The sequence below is a fragment of the Natator depressus genome, chromosome 8 (genome assembly GCF_965152275.1).
Source record: "Natator depressus isolate rNatDep1 chromosome 8, rNatDep2.hap1, whole genome shotgun sequence".
Lineage (NCBI taxonomy): Eukaryota > Metazoa > Chordata > Testudines > Cheloniidae > Natator > Natator depressus.
In genome coordinates, this window is record NC_134241.1 from 45,573,026 (window position 1) to 45,588,476 (window position 15,451).

Below are 15,451 nucleotides of genomic sequence, written 5' to 3' on the forward strand. Positions count from 1 at the left end.
TTGAAAGCCAGTTAGCTATGCATCCAACCCTGTTTCGAGTGAGTTCTAGTTTGGACAACATTGTGCCTTCTGAAAATTAGAGGAAGTTGCAATGCTTTTACTAGTTCAGTGTATACAAACACTATCACATAGCTCATCTATGACACTGGAAAGCATAGACCCTCCTAAAAATGCTGTAGCCAAAGGACAGAGACCAGCTTAATAATGTTAGTGAGTTATAGAACACACAATCCAAACCCTCCCAACATCAGACTACATACATGCCATAGAACAAATGCTCTCACATACTTGCTCCACACTGCACAATAAAGGAGCATGAAACGTCAACCACAAGTATAGCAAAGCACTTTTGTACTAGTTTATATGAGACAACAGCTGTTGACATAAAATAACTTAGTGCCAACCTACTTTTCATTATTTACTACTCCAATCATCTAACTGTACAAGTCACACATCACTAATCAAAAGGAAAAAGAGAGCTAAGAAATTCAAGTACTGCTTGCTGAAGTTAATGCACTACTCAGTTTTTAAAAACCTGTACAACCATCAATCTGTAACCAGCTTGTTTTAAACAGACCTATCCACCAATACGTCAAAATATGACAGGTTTCTGTCATGAGCAGCATGCCACAATATTTACACTCTTACATGTGCCTCCCTAGAATTAACTCTCAGGGTAGTGGGAGTCAAGATTGAGGCCAAGTGTTAATGCAAAATGGGGTTAAAGAGATTTATAATTGAATGCATCCCCTTTGATACACCCTTTTGTTTCAGCCATCTGTTTATATGCAAAAGCAGTTCAGAAGAGGAAACAAAGGAAGGCTCTAAAAAGGTTCACCAGCAAGTTCTCCATTATCTTTTTCCCTTGCATGCAAGAAAATGACCCTTAGAGGGATGTGGTACATACCTTGAGGGTGAGGTCCACGGTAGCGGGAGAAACTGGAGTTAGGCTGGAGCTCTGTTGTAGAGTCTCCCTCCTAGGGAGGGGAAGGGTGTGGGGCAGGGGCACCTGAAAGGCAGGCAACACACATCACATTCTAACTAAGTCTACTACAAAAGCCCCTTAAGAGCAAAAGCTCAAGCAGTGCTAATAAATTAAATTTTCTTCAAGGCTTGAGCTTTTGGCAGGGATGTTTTGACAAACTAGGATGAAAATTTGGAGGGGAAAGGTCATTTAGTATGTGTTCAGGTAATACCTGTCATCTCTGAGAGTGACTGCAGGATTATTTGTCCATGCACCAATGTCTTCTGTATAGTCGTGTGATTTAGCCATTTGGGAATTTAGCCCCAAATGTACTTTTAGTTCAATGGGGTACAAAATTCTTCCCAAATCAAGCCTGGCCCTATTAGGATCCAAACTCTGAGATGCAACTTCTACCAAAAAAAACAAAAAAACAAAAAAAAAAAAACTATGTTCTTCAAAAAGTCACAGGACCACAAAATAAGCAAAACTATACCTGGCAACTAATGCTTGCATATGGCTATTTCTAGTTTCCTAGCTCTCTTTCAATAGGACTCTCATACAAAGGCAAGTTTAGGAGAAAGAATGCAAATTTGACAAAATGCAATCAATTGTTGCACAAGAAAAAGCTAATGATGGATTTACTCAAGGTCCTAAACGCAAGATCTGAGAAAATGTTGCTATGATCCTTGCTATAGTAATAGTCTCTTACTCCTGTCTATCACCAACTCTTAGTTTAGGCATAGAGCATACAGACCTGCCACTAAGGTGACCGGAAAGCAAGTGTGAAAAATTGGGATGGGGGTGGGGGTAATAGGAGCCTATATAAGAAAAAGACCCAAAAATCAGGACTGTCCCTATAAAATCCGGACATCTGGTCACCCTAGCTGCCACAGAATGAGATTAATCTCAAAATACATGTACTGAAACTTTGAAACTAGACAAAAGCCCAAATCTGTTTTTGCTTGGAGACCATATTTCCTGTGCGTGGATCCAACTCTACCAGGCAACAAGGCAATACACCAAAATCAGCAAGACCAAGGAATTACAAAACAAAGTATCATACTTTGCCTAGGATTTGAGTCTACCACGAACAAATAGCACAAAAAATGTCACAGCATTTGAATGGAAGAGGTGCGCAGGAGTAGCTACAAACAACACTGCCACAAAAATGCATCAAGGATGTTATCACTAAATCCATTTAATAAGAATACATTTTATTTTAAATTGTAAGCTCTCTTGGGAGAGATGTAGGAGTAGGACCTGTCACAATTCCCCCAAATCCAGTCAACTCTGAGCTAGTTATATTTGCATTGTTCAAACTAGCAGAATCACAAGGTCCAGGTTCCTACTCTGACAGAGACCCACCAAGTTCAAGACACATTTGAAGTCACTATGATTCATGCACTATTTGGTACTCTCTCTCACCATGTAAGAAAAACTAATACAGACAACAAATCCACAAAGCCAGTATTGCTGGCTTTGTGGGAAGTACTTCAAGCATTATGATTGAATTCTGCTGTCTACTTTAAACACACCACTAAATTGGTTCCCTCACATTTGATAGCCACAATTAATTTCAGGATCCAGATCAAAATAATTCTTTAAAAACAAGTCTTTTGGGGACTTCCTTTGCTTATCTTACAGACTCCACCTCTAACTATTAGTACAGGCCTCTTCTTTCCCTTAGTCTCACAAATGCTGTTGAGGGTAACTTCTCTGTAATTCCTGCTATCTGGAACAGTCATCCTGAATCTTGACACCATCTCTTTTCAAGTATCCTCTAAAAATATCTTTACTTTACATAGGCTTCCAAATTTTTCGTTGTTTTAAAAACAAGAAACACCATGTAACACACAAAGAACTCAGACAGACACTAACCAAACTGAAGTTGTTATTATTATTATTATTTTTTTTTACAGTGGAATTACACAATGAACACCTGGTTAACATAATGGAAACCGTACTAATAGCTAACTGAATGCAACATTGTGTGCTTTTAAAAAGGAAGACAAGAGTATAAATACATTTTCCCTGTTCTAGGTCAAGAGATTCACTACAATAGACTTACATTAGTCACCAAAGTCTCCTCCATTTTTGTACTGCTAGCAGCCACAGTGTTAGGATGAGAAGAAGGTGTAGTGTAGTCTGTCACAGACTCCTGTGAAGAAAAATAAGTCCATTAAAACGAACCCCCTATCTAAACTAGGTTTTCTAGTCTCAGGTGTAGTCTTTTCAGATAGTGGTTTGACTATCTTTTACATAGAAGCAGTTCACCAAGCAGTATGATGACAGAATTTCATCACACATTAATTAATTTTCTTAGAAGGCATGTCCAGCAATTCTCACTGCTGAGTTACTTTGCACTAGAAGAATTTGTGGAAGATTTCAGCTCTGTCAGAGGCAACATATCCAGGAAAGCCTTGCCTTTAATCATGTATGCGGTCCAGATGATAACTTTTCGAAGCTAAATACAACTTTTAATGGCTTTTAATATTAGGCACATGGCTATAAAACACAGAAGAAAACAGTATAAAATAAGATCAGATGTTTCTTAGGTAAGCATATGAAAGATAAGGGTCTCCAGGTTAAAAAAAGAATGGAGGGGATGAATATGCACTTTTCTCTAAAGGGCTGAGACTTATCTTTTCTGAAAAGATGAAACAGATGAAGAAATCAAAGTGCACATAAGAAATTTCACTGGTGGCAAGTGGCCAGTGAAAAATTGATCTGGAAATGGCAAGATCTTACCAAGTTTTAAAAAGGTAACTAAGAAGTCAACTCAAAGCAAAAATGAAGAATTTTTACTAGCTCATCACAGGATGGAAAACTCCTCGCACTCGTTCCTGAAGTCATATTAAAATTCTTGTATGAGCATTCAAAGCCAACTCTTGGGAATACAAAGACAGGTTTTATGCCCTCTTCCAAACAGCATTTCTGTCTCCATGATTCCTTTTCTAAAGCTATACTACCATGCTTAGTGCGACTAGACAGAGTTGTAGAATTAGTCCTTGCAAAAGGACATTGGGTCTTGTTTGGAACCAAAAGGAAGACCATATTGCCATTTCTAGGTCTGCTAATTACTATGTGAGATTAACTTTTTAAAAACACCTCGAGTTCAGAAATATTGGGAAAAGGTATAAAGATGATCCTTGTCCCAATACTAGGGGAGAGACAGTCAATGGCTATTGTTCCTGGATTCCTTCTGGAAACTACCTTTTATGATTTTTCCATGGATGAGACAAGCTCCCCCTTGGATTTTTCTGCACTGGAAAGTGATTTCATGGAACGGATGAGGATGAAAGTTCCAGTCTTCCTTATCCAGGATCATTCTGCTGTGCTCACCTGCCCTCCTATTTAGGTTTCCCTGCAGTAAGATCCAAGGTTCACTTTGAACTAGCTGCTGCTGGGGATTACCAGGATACTGTACATACATCCCCCTTTGTTCAAGAAAGTCGTTGTCCTTAATCATCATTAGGTGATGACTTCCAGCAGAAACATTTTCAGGGAACAAGCTAGGTATGTTGCTTGATATTGATCTGAAATTCCTGCTCTGTGTTCTCTGTACTGATATTGGCTTCCAATGGGGTCTCTCCATTGAGTTAGTACCCACTGCCACCACTCCCTGGTAGGGCTGGTGAAGAGAAATAACTTGAATAATATGGTTCAGTTCTTGTCCTTCTCTGGTTGTCAAAGTACATGGAATACATACTTCTGACCACACTCTTCCAAGTACGATCTCAGGATGCATTAGTCACTGGAGTGGTCACTTGTGGAACCTAATCCGAAGATCCTAGCAGCCTGAACAGAGTGATGTTCTAGCAGGCATTGTAAAGTTAGATACTTCGGTTTTAAGAGCCTGCACCAGGCTTCTCATTATCTTCACTCTTACAGGGCTGAACATTGTTTGGGACAAGACTGAAACAAGTTGACTTATAGAATTTCACTAGCAGGGTTGTTGTATTTGCCACTTACTAAGTTACAGGTCTTTATGAATTTACGAGGCCTGATTCTTCATATTATGCCAGTGTAATTACAGTGAATTAGTAACAGTGAAGGATCAAGCCCATTGCCTGCCTATGAAAACAGGTGTATACCCCTGCATTCTCAAGGCTGTGATAGTCACTAACAAGATATTGATTAAACCCCCAAGAAGTCATCAGTCTCTTGACAAGATGTTCTTATTTCAGAAAGAGACTTGAGGAACTTCATCAGGAATGGTGCGAATCAGAATGCGAAGGTACATGGTCACTAAATCAATGAATGTCAATCTGCCACAGAGATGGCAGACAGAACTGACAGTAGATGCTTCACATTTAGACTTCTTCCTTGTGAAGCTGTTGAGGCATTTAAAATCTAGGATTTCTATTATAAATAAAACTGCACATATGCTTGAATTTGACAATCAAATATATTTAAATAACCCAATGGAAGTTAAGTGATGGATAGCCTTCAGGATGTTGGCCAAATTCCTAGAATACAAATCAAGTGCCTTAACTACAAGAAACATTCCACAAACTGTGTGTTTAGGCAACACCCCTCTTGTTGGAAGAATTTTTTTTACTGAACTAAAAATTAAAGGTTGCTAGAAATGCAAGGTGGGTGAGGTAAAGTATTTTATTAGACCAACTTGTGTTTGTGAAAAATACAAGCTTTCAAGCTACACAGAGCTCTTCAGGTCTATGAAAGGTACTCTGTGTCATAGCTAAATACCAGTGGAACAGATGGTTTAGCATAAGTAGCTAACATATTGGAAAAGACAATTTAAGGTGAAGTGGCCAGTTAACACCTCAGCAGTAAGGACAAAAAATGGAGGTTAGCGGGCTAGATTGCTCTAATGAGCCATAAATCCAGTGTCTTTATTAAAACCATGATTTTGACTGTCTAGCAAAGTTATGAATTGAAGCTTCCAGGCTTGTCTTCTGAAGGTTTTATGCAGGTTCCCTTTGAGGAAGGGGACAGAGACGGAGTGACAGCTGGAGCTGGAATATGGAATAGCCAATTTCACTGCTAGTAAGCTCCCTGTCCTGGAGATGGGAGCCTACTAGCGCCAAGAATCCTGCTTGCAGATGAGACTTCCAGGGCTGCTGCTGCGGTGTGGAGACCGTGGCAGCCCCCAGAATCCTGGCTCCAGCTGGGCACTCGCAGACCGGCTACTGTGTTGTAGGGAACCTGCCAGCCTACACTCCAGCTGTGAGCCCTGCACTGGGCTGACAGCTTGGGCTGTCAGCCTCAGGTCAGGGGGGCTCCAGCTGTGAGCCCCAGGGCGGTGGGGCTCTAGCTGTCAGTGCCCCACTTCAGTCAGTGGAAGCACTCCAGGTGAGGACACGCACAAATGACAGAAGGAGCATAGTGTGGATGTGAAACACTGCTTTAATTACTGCAGATGGCTGTACCTGGACTTAAGTCAACTTAATTTAGTAGTGCAGCCAAGCCCTAACCCACTAACTCCACTTTTTGTCCTGAAGAGGTGTTAACTGGTCACTTCACCTTAAATGATATTTTACAATGTGTTAACTATTTACACTAAACCATCTGTTCCACCTTTTATTTAGTTATAATTAAGGCTACATTTATGTCACAGAACCATTCCAGAGACCTCCCTGACATTCTCTGCTTCAGCCCCAGGGGTTACAGGACTCTGGAACTGGCAGCCAGTGGGGCCCTGGCAGGGTTCCAGTGACAGACAACAGCAGCGACAAGCGGCCCTTTGCAAAGTTCCAGCGACAGACTCCTGAGGGAGCCCTCTCGAGGGTTCCAGCAATGGGCGACAGCCTTGCGGGGGGAGGGAGAATACCTTGGGTGAGCGGCTGGGGGTGTCCCGTTTTCTCTTTGGGATATATGGTCACCCTGCAGCTTCCAGCTGCCATAGTGGTGGGGGAAACCACGGAGCCGCAGCAGCAAGAGTAACAGCCAGGTCATGGCTTCTGTGTATTTTTGTTTTATTACCTGTGACATGTCCGTGACTTTTACTAAAAATAACCATGACAAAATCTTAGCCTTAGCTAAGACGACAGAGTATCTTCTCCAGATCCAAAGAAGCTGTGCAGCTCAAAAGGTTGTCTCTTTCACTAACAGAAGTTGGTCCAATAAAATATATTACCTCACCCACCTTGTCTCTCTAATATGCTGGGACCAACAAGGTTACAATACTAAAAGCAAAGTTTAAAGGTTGTCTTTGAGGCTAAAACAATACTTCCTTTTGGCTCTACATGATTGTCTTAGCCTTTTGTAGTTCAAGGATGTTATTAATCTTTATCAATGTTATACTGAAGAAACCAATAAAATAATTTCTATTTATCTAAATAAAATTCCAAAGCAGTATCAAGAAAAAATGAGAAGTATAGGTGCAAGCTTTTTTTTTTTTTTTAAACTTGTATGGGCAATCAGAAGTTGAAACAGAGGGGCCAACTTTCCCAGCTACCCTAAGTTGCCTAAAAGGAGGAGAATGTTGTACAAAGCTGAGATGAATCTAGAAGACGATAGACATAGAAGAGTTGGCACTGAGAAGAGAACCTCCTGTGAAGGAAAAGGCTGGTTTAAAGCTACATTATGTATTATCTGAAAAGAAGTTTGATTTGTTTCTGGCTTGAGGTGATTGTCCAAGCCAAGGAGGTTGTTAAATGCTCATCCATTTTAGGCTGCAAATGAAGCAATTTCCCAGGCCTATTGGGACATTTTAGCTTCTTTTAAAGAGCTAGCTTCCATTAACTACAAGTCAGTACCAGGTGGATTCCATTACTTTCAAAAGTGGTAGGACTGATATTGTTGACTGTACCTATGAATTGCAAGATGTGGTTTACATACCATTTTAATGATTTCTGGGGGAGGTGGAGAGGCCAGTGTGGTTTGTTTATTTAGATTTAAAAGACAGCAAGAGTGGTCTCACCATAGAAACATAAGACTGTTGAAACAAATGAGATGCAGCAGCAACTCCAAAAAGCATGTCTCTTCTCATATTATATGGATCATCATCATCATCCTGACGTTCTATATTTATAATGTAAAGAGCATGACTAAACAACATGGGTGCTCTCACTATGGAGCTTTTTTTTGAAAGGGTGAAGTACTCTGCTCTGCGGTTCTGGAGTAGCAGACAAGGTATACTTGACTGTTGCAACCTGACTTAGAGAGGGAAAACTCACCATCCTCTCACATGAGCAGTAGGTTTTTTTTTTTTTTTTTTTTTTTTTTTAAAGAGACTGCTCACTGTGTTTAGCTTAAAAACTTTAAAATCACTTGTTTGAAAATTATTTACTTTTAATGCTATCTAAAATTAATACAACAATAGAGGAAAACTTTCCCCCTATTTTTCATTTCGTTATACTTGATGGCTATACAGTTGTCTAAAATGCACAGCCATCATCTGTTTTTCCTTGTACAGTCCATTTCACTTTGTCTGGCTGGGTCCTCCAAGGAATAAGGAGAGAAAAACATTTTAAAGACACAAAAATGTGGCTGGAAAACAAAAGCTGGCAGAGGAACTTAGGGACAGGCATGATACCTAAAACTACTTTAAAAACTAGATTTGAAGTTGATGGCGCCACTTCCTCAAAAGTGACCTGCAGAGATTTGTGTATTGCTTTGGTAATGTTTTAAAAAAGCCTGAAAGTTTCTCTTCTAAATATAGTTTTCCTGCTTGGTTTTATATTCAAAATTGAAGATTTGTCTACCTGTTTTTCATGGAGGACTCCATGGGTGACTGGAGAACACAATTATGACATCACAATAATGAGTGAAATTTGAACAACTGAGAGGGCAAGGAATATTTAGGTAAACTGTTGAAAACACTGTTTTGTTAACACCTATTTAACTCAAACAGCTGGGAGAAAAGATCTGTGTGAACATTTCAGCTAAGGGCTGGGATAGCTCCCATTTCAGCACTCTGGTCCTTTAAGCTTCCTGCAGACACCAGACTTGATACTCCTGATGCTTCAACTTACATTTAAAAAAACTTAAAAGAACAATCCCACCCTTTAAAGTCTTCTTTATACTTAATAAAGGAGCCAAAATATCACAAAAGCCAATTTCTCCCTTTGTGGGTTGCCTGTAACTTCTTGGGATTAGGGAGAGGACAAAAGGATGTCAATGTATGCTGCTAGTGCTATTCTATCCAGGGCCTTGCTTTTGGGTAGTCAGCTGAAGCATCTTTCCCATTCTGAATGCTTCCTGGGAAGAGTCAGGCAAAGATGATTATGTTCTCCTTACCCTGATAGGCCTCAGTGGGATGCTCTGGTCCTAGAACAAGAGGTTACAAAAAACCCATTGGGCTCTGACAATAAAGGAACTAGGCCCAAGCCAGGATGTACAAAGTAAGATGCAGTCATCGTCTCCCCTGCTCCCCAAAAATACTACTTCAGCACCTCAGAGGTTACACTTTTCATCTTACCAGTTTTTGGTGGGCTTAAGACATTTAAGTCTGCTGGTTCAGGGAAGCCAATACACAGATACAGACAAGATTAAAAACGGCAGCACCCACTATTTACTCAAACTCACCAACACACCTTAAAACAAACTTTCCACTGCTGGCAACAGGAGAAACATTCATTAGGCTAGAACAGATTTCAGAGACTACCTCTTCTCCATGGCAGAGGTCATGTACCACCCCTCATGTCTCTCAAGAGTGAATCTTTCCAAGGATGTGCAGCCTCCAATAACTGCTCTGCAGACTGCTTCCAGTTCACTGAAGAGCATGTGGCAACTCAGCTTAAAGGATCACAGATATGCTCTCAGTTTTTTTTAAGTTGTTTCGGCTAACTTAGAACTATTTAAACAACGTTCTTGGAGTCACTAGTATCTCAGATTCCTCAACATATCAAGTACAATGTCACTGCTAGCAACAGAGCAATACTTCCAGCTCAAGATTGACTATCTGCAGGCAACTGAGACAGAACATTACAAACTGGAAGTCCCGAGTCATTAAATTGTCTTGCCAGCAGGTGGTATGTGCCCACCTGCTACTGAAACAACCACCAGTTCCTATTTAAAATGTCCACTTCCCCACCTCCAGTTGATAGATAAGGAGCTTAATTTCTGCAGTCGCGTTCTCAATCTTTGTGCTCAATCTTGCACTGGCTGTATGGTGGGCTAGTCCTTTGGTGTAAATTCAAGTAATCTGTAGGCTGCTTTAAAGTTATACTGGATTCAATAGACCCCAGAGGAGTTATCACAACAGCAGAGGATCACTGGGAAGCCTTGGTTATTCCTACCCCTTCCCCCCAATTTTGTGCTGTCAGTACAGCATAGCTAAGGATCAGGGCTGAAAGCAAGCAAAGTAGAGGTCTTCCTGTTAAGTGTTATTACAAAAGGTCTCCATAAAATCAGAGAGCAATCTGCAGAGAACGTACAGTGAAGCTTAAGTGTCTTCACCATGTTCCACAGCAATTTTCAAAAGCACTGAAGTCTCATTGAAACTCAATAGGATTTGGACATCTAAATTCTTTACGTGCTTTTGAAAATGTTTCCATACTAAAGCTTATCTTGCAGCTTGATATATGCTGTTTCCTTTGCTGTGGTACTCGAACTTGCAAATTGAGTCTCCCTCCAACATTTTGCTACAGCTCTCTGATGATGGTTGACCACCTTGCTCTTGTGCAACTTGGATACACTCAGTGCCTGATTTGAAGTTTAAGGCTTCTGCCTTCTCCAACCTCTTTGGTGCTATTCCCCACAGACCAGAACCTAGGGCTCAGAGCACAGACTTATTTTCTATAGCTTAGTGAGCACCTGTAATCACCGATGAGGCAGTGTAACAGTTTAGAACACGTCAACCACAGTCACATACAGGGCACATGATCCACAGCAGTGTTCTATTTTTAAATATTACCTCCTGAGAACAACTACAGGCAAATGGTTTAACTTTTCAACTCCAATGTTTTGTAAGTTCTTCTATGTAATACTTGAATGATTTCATCAGCAGGCAACTAAATGTCATAGCTGATTCAGACATTAAATGACCAATAATGGGTTACAGTTAATGAAATATCTTTTACACACATTGTTCAGTAATGTTCAAGAAATGTGCCACTTTCTGTCTTACCTTTGTATTTGTTCCAAACTCTGGAGCAGAGACAGAGATAATTGTTCCTATTTCAGTACTCAGTTCATTTGCGGCTTTGGTTTCTTTTGTCGAAACAGGGTCTGGACTCCTGACAGTGGTGGGACTGGGCTTCTCCTGTCCCTCGGGCTCTCCCTGCTGGGCATCCTTCACCTTTCTGTTCTTTAGCGAACGCTCTTTCCCAATAGGACCAGGTTTATATTCTTTGTTTTCTACTGGACTCAAGTCTGGAAGCTAAATTAGTGTTTTAACTTGTCAGTGTTGGCTGTTTAGTCAAAACATTTTGTTGACATCTACCAAGACTCAAAAGTCTGACTGTTCCTTGAGGGTGTAAACAGTATGTCTGGGGTTTTTTTTGTTTTAAATAAAAGGAAGGTTAGTCTAGTTAGAGATGTTAATCTGGCACCAGATGAGTATCACATATCTCTTAAAAGCACTAATTACCAGCAGGAAGCCAAAGATCTAAGCAGAGCTACTATGGGTGCTATATTAAATGGCATAGGATTAAATAGTCAGTCTAAAGATTAAAAGTGACCTGCAAAGAAGAAAAAATTGCACTAATGAACTTTAATATACACTGTCTAAAGAGAGCCCAAAAGGTTTTTTCTAGCAATGTTGAATGGATTTTTTTTAGCTTTAGTAATATCAGGAATATTGAGTCTTCTGTTTTTGCTGGAGCCCTAGAAAACTGGAGGTGGAGGGTTCTCAGCCCTAAGTTGAAGAGACACTGGTGTATGGATGTTTGCCAGACATTTCCTCCACAGTTTTGTTTGCACTAAGAGGGTTTTAAACACAAACTCAAATTTGCAAGTGTTTCCCTGTCTTCTTTTGCAGGAGTGGTGGCTGCGATGGTATATGGCTATATTATCATCAATGTTTTTAAATGTAAAGTTGATTTCTGTATAACTGTGTGGAGGGAGAGCGCTGAGGAGCTTCTGGGAGTCTGTGGCCACAAAGGAAGAAAAAGTTTAACACCGTGCCATGACACTCAGAAGATACTCCCTTCTTCATAGATGGTGACACCACCAGAGGGTAGACTGCTTGAAGCAGTTCAGTGGCTACTACTGTGAGGCAGCAGGAGCAGCATAATGTCTCTTTAAAGCTAGTGGGCTAGGGTAGGCAGGGCAGCCCTCAATGCATTAATGGAGGCTAAGAGTGAGCAGGGGAGAGACTGGCAGTTTCTCCCTCACCACAAGTACTTCATGACAAGGAATGAGGAGGTTAATTGCTCCAGAGACAGGTAAAGGAGACCCTTCTTTACATGTCTGCCTGCTGGGGAGGCCCCTAAATGGAGACAAAGACAACTCCTACCCAGAGAGTTTGCACCTGAAGGCTCAAAAGCTGTTGAGAAAGGAGGGGGAAATGTGTTGGCTAGAGTGGCCACTTAGGTTCATCACTCCTACAGCAGACAGTTCTGCCTCACCCTTCCTCTCCTCTCCCATCTCATCCCCAAGCACAGTACATTGCAGTATAGTTAAAGCAGTACAACCTTCTAGTGAAGAGAAGTCCTAAACGTCTAAGACTTAACTAAAAACTTTGCGTTTAATTTTACTGAAAATCTCTTCCCCCATCAATAGCTCACTTAATTCTCTTGTCTTATGAGGTTATAGTCCTACCAGCAAAAACAAAGTAAATAAGACCTGATATTTGTAAAGTAGAAACAAGCAGAAAAAACAGACTCTCTACCTATGCAATCTGTATACTTGATAAAAACACGGCATTTTTTACCTTTGCAGATCACCTTTACGTAACTCCAATATAAGTGATTTGACACACATACAATATACGCATGTTCTTAATGCAAGACTGAGTTCAGTTATATTTTATAAGGTTGTTGATTAGTAATGTATTTTCATCAAGTCAATTATATGAACCTTTAGTCTGAGTAGTCCTCTGCTGCTATTAACATTAATTATGCAAATGTCACTGGATTACAGGCTATCTGGTCAGTGTAACGGTTATCAAAACTATGCTGGCTCTTTAACAAGTAGATGCACTCTAATGACCTTCAATTTTCTAAGTCATGATGGGGTAAGTAACCAATTTGTCTTCAGAAAAAAACCTAAGGGGTTCCCAGTAGACAAGTGTACTGGGATCACTGCTGGGACTCAGGCAACAGGAAGAGGACCTGGGAACTCAGGGCTGGGGTCAGTACCTTAACCACCAACTTATTCCAAAACACTGGAGAGGGCTGCTGCAGTGTGAGAAGCCAGTGTTCTTCCCCTATCCCCCAGCTTTTCCTGTCCCCCTATTTCCTACAAGCCTATGTATTTGACGGTGAGGAAAAGAAGTCAGGACCCATTTGGTTAGCAGACAATCCAGTCTGTCCTATACCACAGGAGTTTTCTCCTCCATCTCCCTCTAGACTGCTAAATATTCCTGTGGGGACGAGCACTTTAGCATGCAACTAGCAAAGAAAGACCAGATAGAGGCTCTAAACATGACAGTATAAATAATATAATGTCTATACACAATTTCTAAAGGAAAACCGAGATAGGCCATTTATTGTTATGAAAAAAAGTGATTTCAGAGACATCCCCACTTTAAAAAAGTAGGTTCGGATGGTCTGAGGGAGGCTTAGATTGCTCAGACAGCATATATTTATAGGTTCTTTCTACATGGCTGATTTGGTAACTGTGTAAACTGATTCACAGCATCTTCTCTGACTAACACACAGCAGGAAACGAGGTCTGTCTTATTTGGATCGTACCTGTAACAGTTCCTTTAATTTTTTTCAAGCCACAGTTCTGGTATTTTTCCTTTTGACTGGACTTCTCTGCCACCCAGGAGCCCACTATACAGGCTTCTACTGTTAACTGAAGATCTTCTCCCTTACCTTTTGTGCTTTGATGGGTCCTGCCCGAGGCTGCTTCTGTCTTTGCTCTTTTGGTTCAGGTATTTTGTCAGTGGGCTTCTCTGAAAGCACAGGGCCAACTTCACTGTCACTACCACTAGAAGCTGGGGCTCCAAACTGAATAGTTTCTATTCCAAGCTCGACTCCACTTTCCTGTCCAGGTTTTGTTCCCTAGTTAAGGTATCAACAGCATACATTAAAACTTCAACAAATGCTCAACCAGAATGTTGCCTTAAAATAGATTTTTACCTTGATTTTAATGTAGTTATATACTTAAGCATACAAAAGTCAGGAAATGGAAGTTAAGCACATGAAAGGCTGGTTAAAATTTGATGCAACCCACATTATCCTCATTTTTAAAAACATTTTTTAGTTCTCATTACTTGAGAATGTAAGACCAGAGCCAAATGTAAAAATAGCAGGTTGAAGCTGGTTTTGAGGCAATATCTAGGTTTCTTCTAAGAAATATTTGCTTAGACACTTGAATTTAATACTAAACAAGCATACACCCTTTCATTAACATTTTAATTCTCATAGTATTTATCCTGTTGCTGGCATTAGGGAAAGTTGTAATGACAAACATTTTAGAGAAATTACGTAATTTTTTCAATTTACAAATACTTGTTGCAAAATGCATTTTTAACTTTACTTTTTTAAATTACACAATTAAATTAGTATATTACTTTCTGTTTAAGAAGCTTTACAGATCACCTATGATGTACAGAAAGTAATCACCCTTCATGAATGCATGCCTCACAGCAGAAAAGTTTCTATGGTACAGAATACCAGTGAGAGATGTGTAGAAGCTTTCCTGAAGCTGCTCTATTAAAAGGAATACTGTTGGTTTTAAAAAGTCAGATGTATGAATATTTTTGCTGACAACCTAAGATTACTGGAATAGATTTGATTAAATAAATTGAAGAGCTTCTTGCATTTGAAAATATCTTGTGTATATTCACTTTCTGCTTTTTTTGAGTGTGTCAGTCAACAGGAGAAAGAAAAATTTAAAAACAGGAAAATGTGGTTGAAAACCCATTATAGTTGGATGGACAAGAGGGGGCATGTACTGCACTTGACTACTTTCAACTGTTTTGAAGTTGAGTGTGTCTCTTTAAAACCAAGTTAATACTTAATTCAAAGGAAGTCAGCAAAAAGATTGAGAAGAGTTGTCTCATCTGCTGGAGCTGTTAAGGTCAGTCTATTTACAGACTTACTGTTTTATATTGCGATAGATATCTTGGACAAGTATCTAGAGAACTACAGGAAAGGTAGATATGCAATTTTCAGGAAGCATATCTATTGTCCCTTTTTTGGGAATATGAAAATATGGCCTATGGGTGAAAGAAACCTTAAAAGTACGACAATATCGAGGGAATCTGTATATTATCTTGCTGACTATGAGCCACAGACAAGTATGCATAGAGCAGCTAAACAAAATATTTTTAAAGTGTTTTAACTCAAATTAAGCTTACATTTAATTTTTTTTCTGAAAAATCACAGCTATATTTATCCAATTGTTAAGTTACAACTGGTAAATCTGAGGCTGTTTAACAAATTCTAGTCAAGTTAGCTACTGAGA

The 15,451-nt window shown here is 39.9% G+C and overlaps 1 protein-coding gene across 15 annotated transcripts in view; it reads right to left on the reverse strand.

Moving 5' to 3' along the window:
* The window catches only part of PRRC2C (proline rich coiled-coil 2C), a 114,977-nt gene that overhangs the window by 43,577 nt on the left and 55,949 nt on the right, over positions 1-15,451 (reverse strand). For 11 of the 15 annotated variants that reach the window (XM_074960910.1, XM_074960907.1, XM_074960906.1 and 8 more), the window contains exons 21-24: positions 13,855-14,043; positions 11,001-11,252; positions 3,033-3,122; positions 908-1,009 (exon numbers count right to left, since the gene is read on the reverse strand). In XM_074960910.1, the coding sequence (XP_074817011.1) occupies positions 908-1,009; positions 3,033-3,122; positions 11,001-11,252; positions 13,855-14,043 (633 nt within the window). The remainder of the gene's footprint in view (positions 1-907; positions 1,010-3,032; positions 3,123-11,000; positions 11,253-13,854; positions 14,044-15,451) is intronic. The other 4 variants (XM_074960919.1, XM_074960914.1, XM_074960918.1 and 1 more) reach the window with 2 other exon arrangements.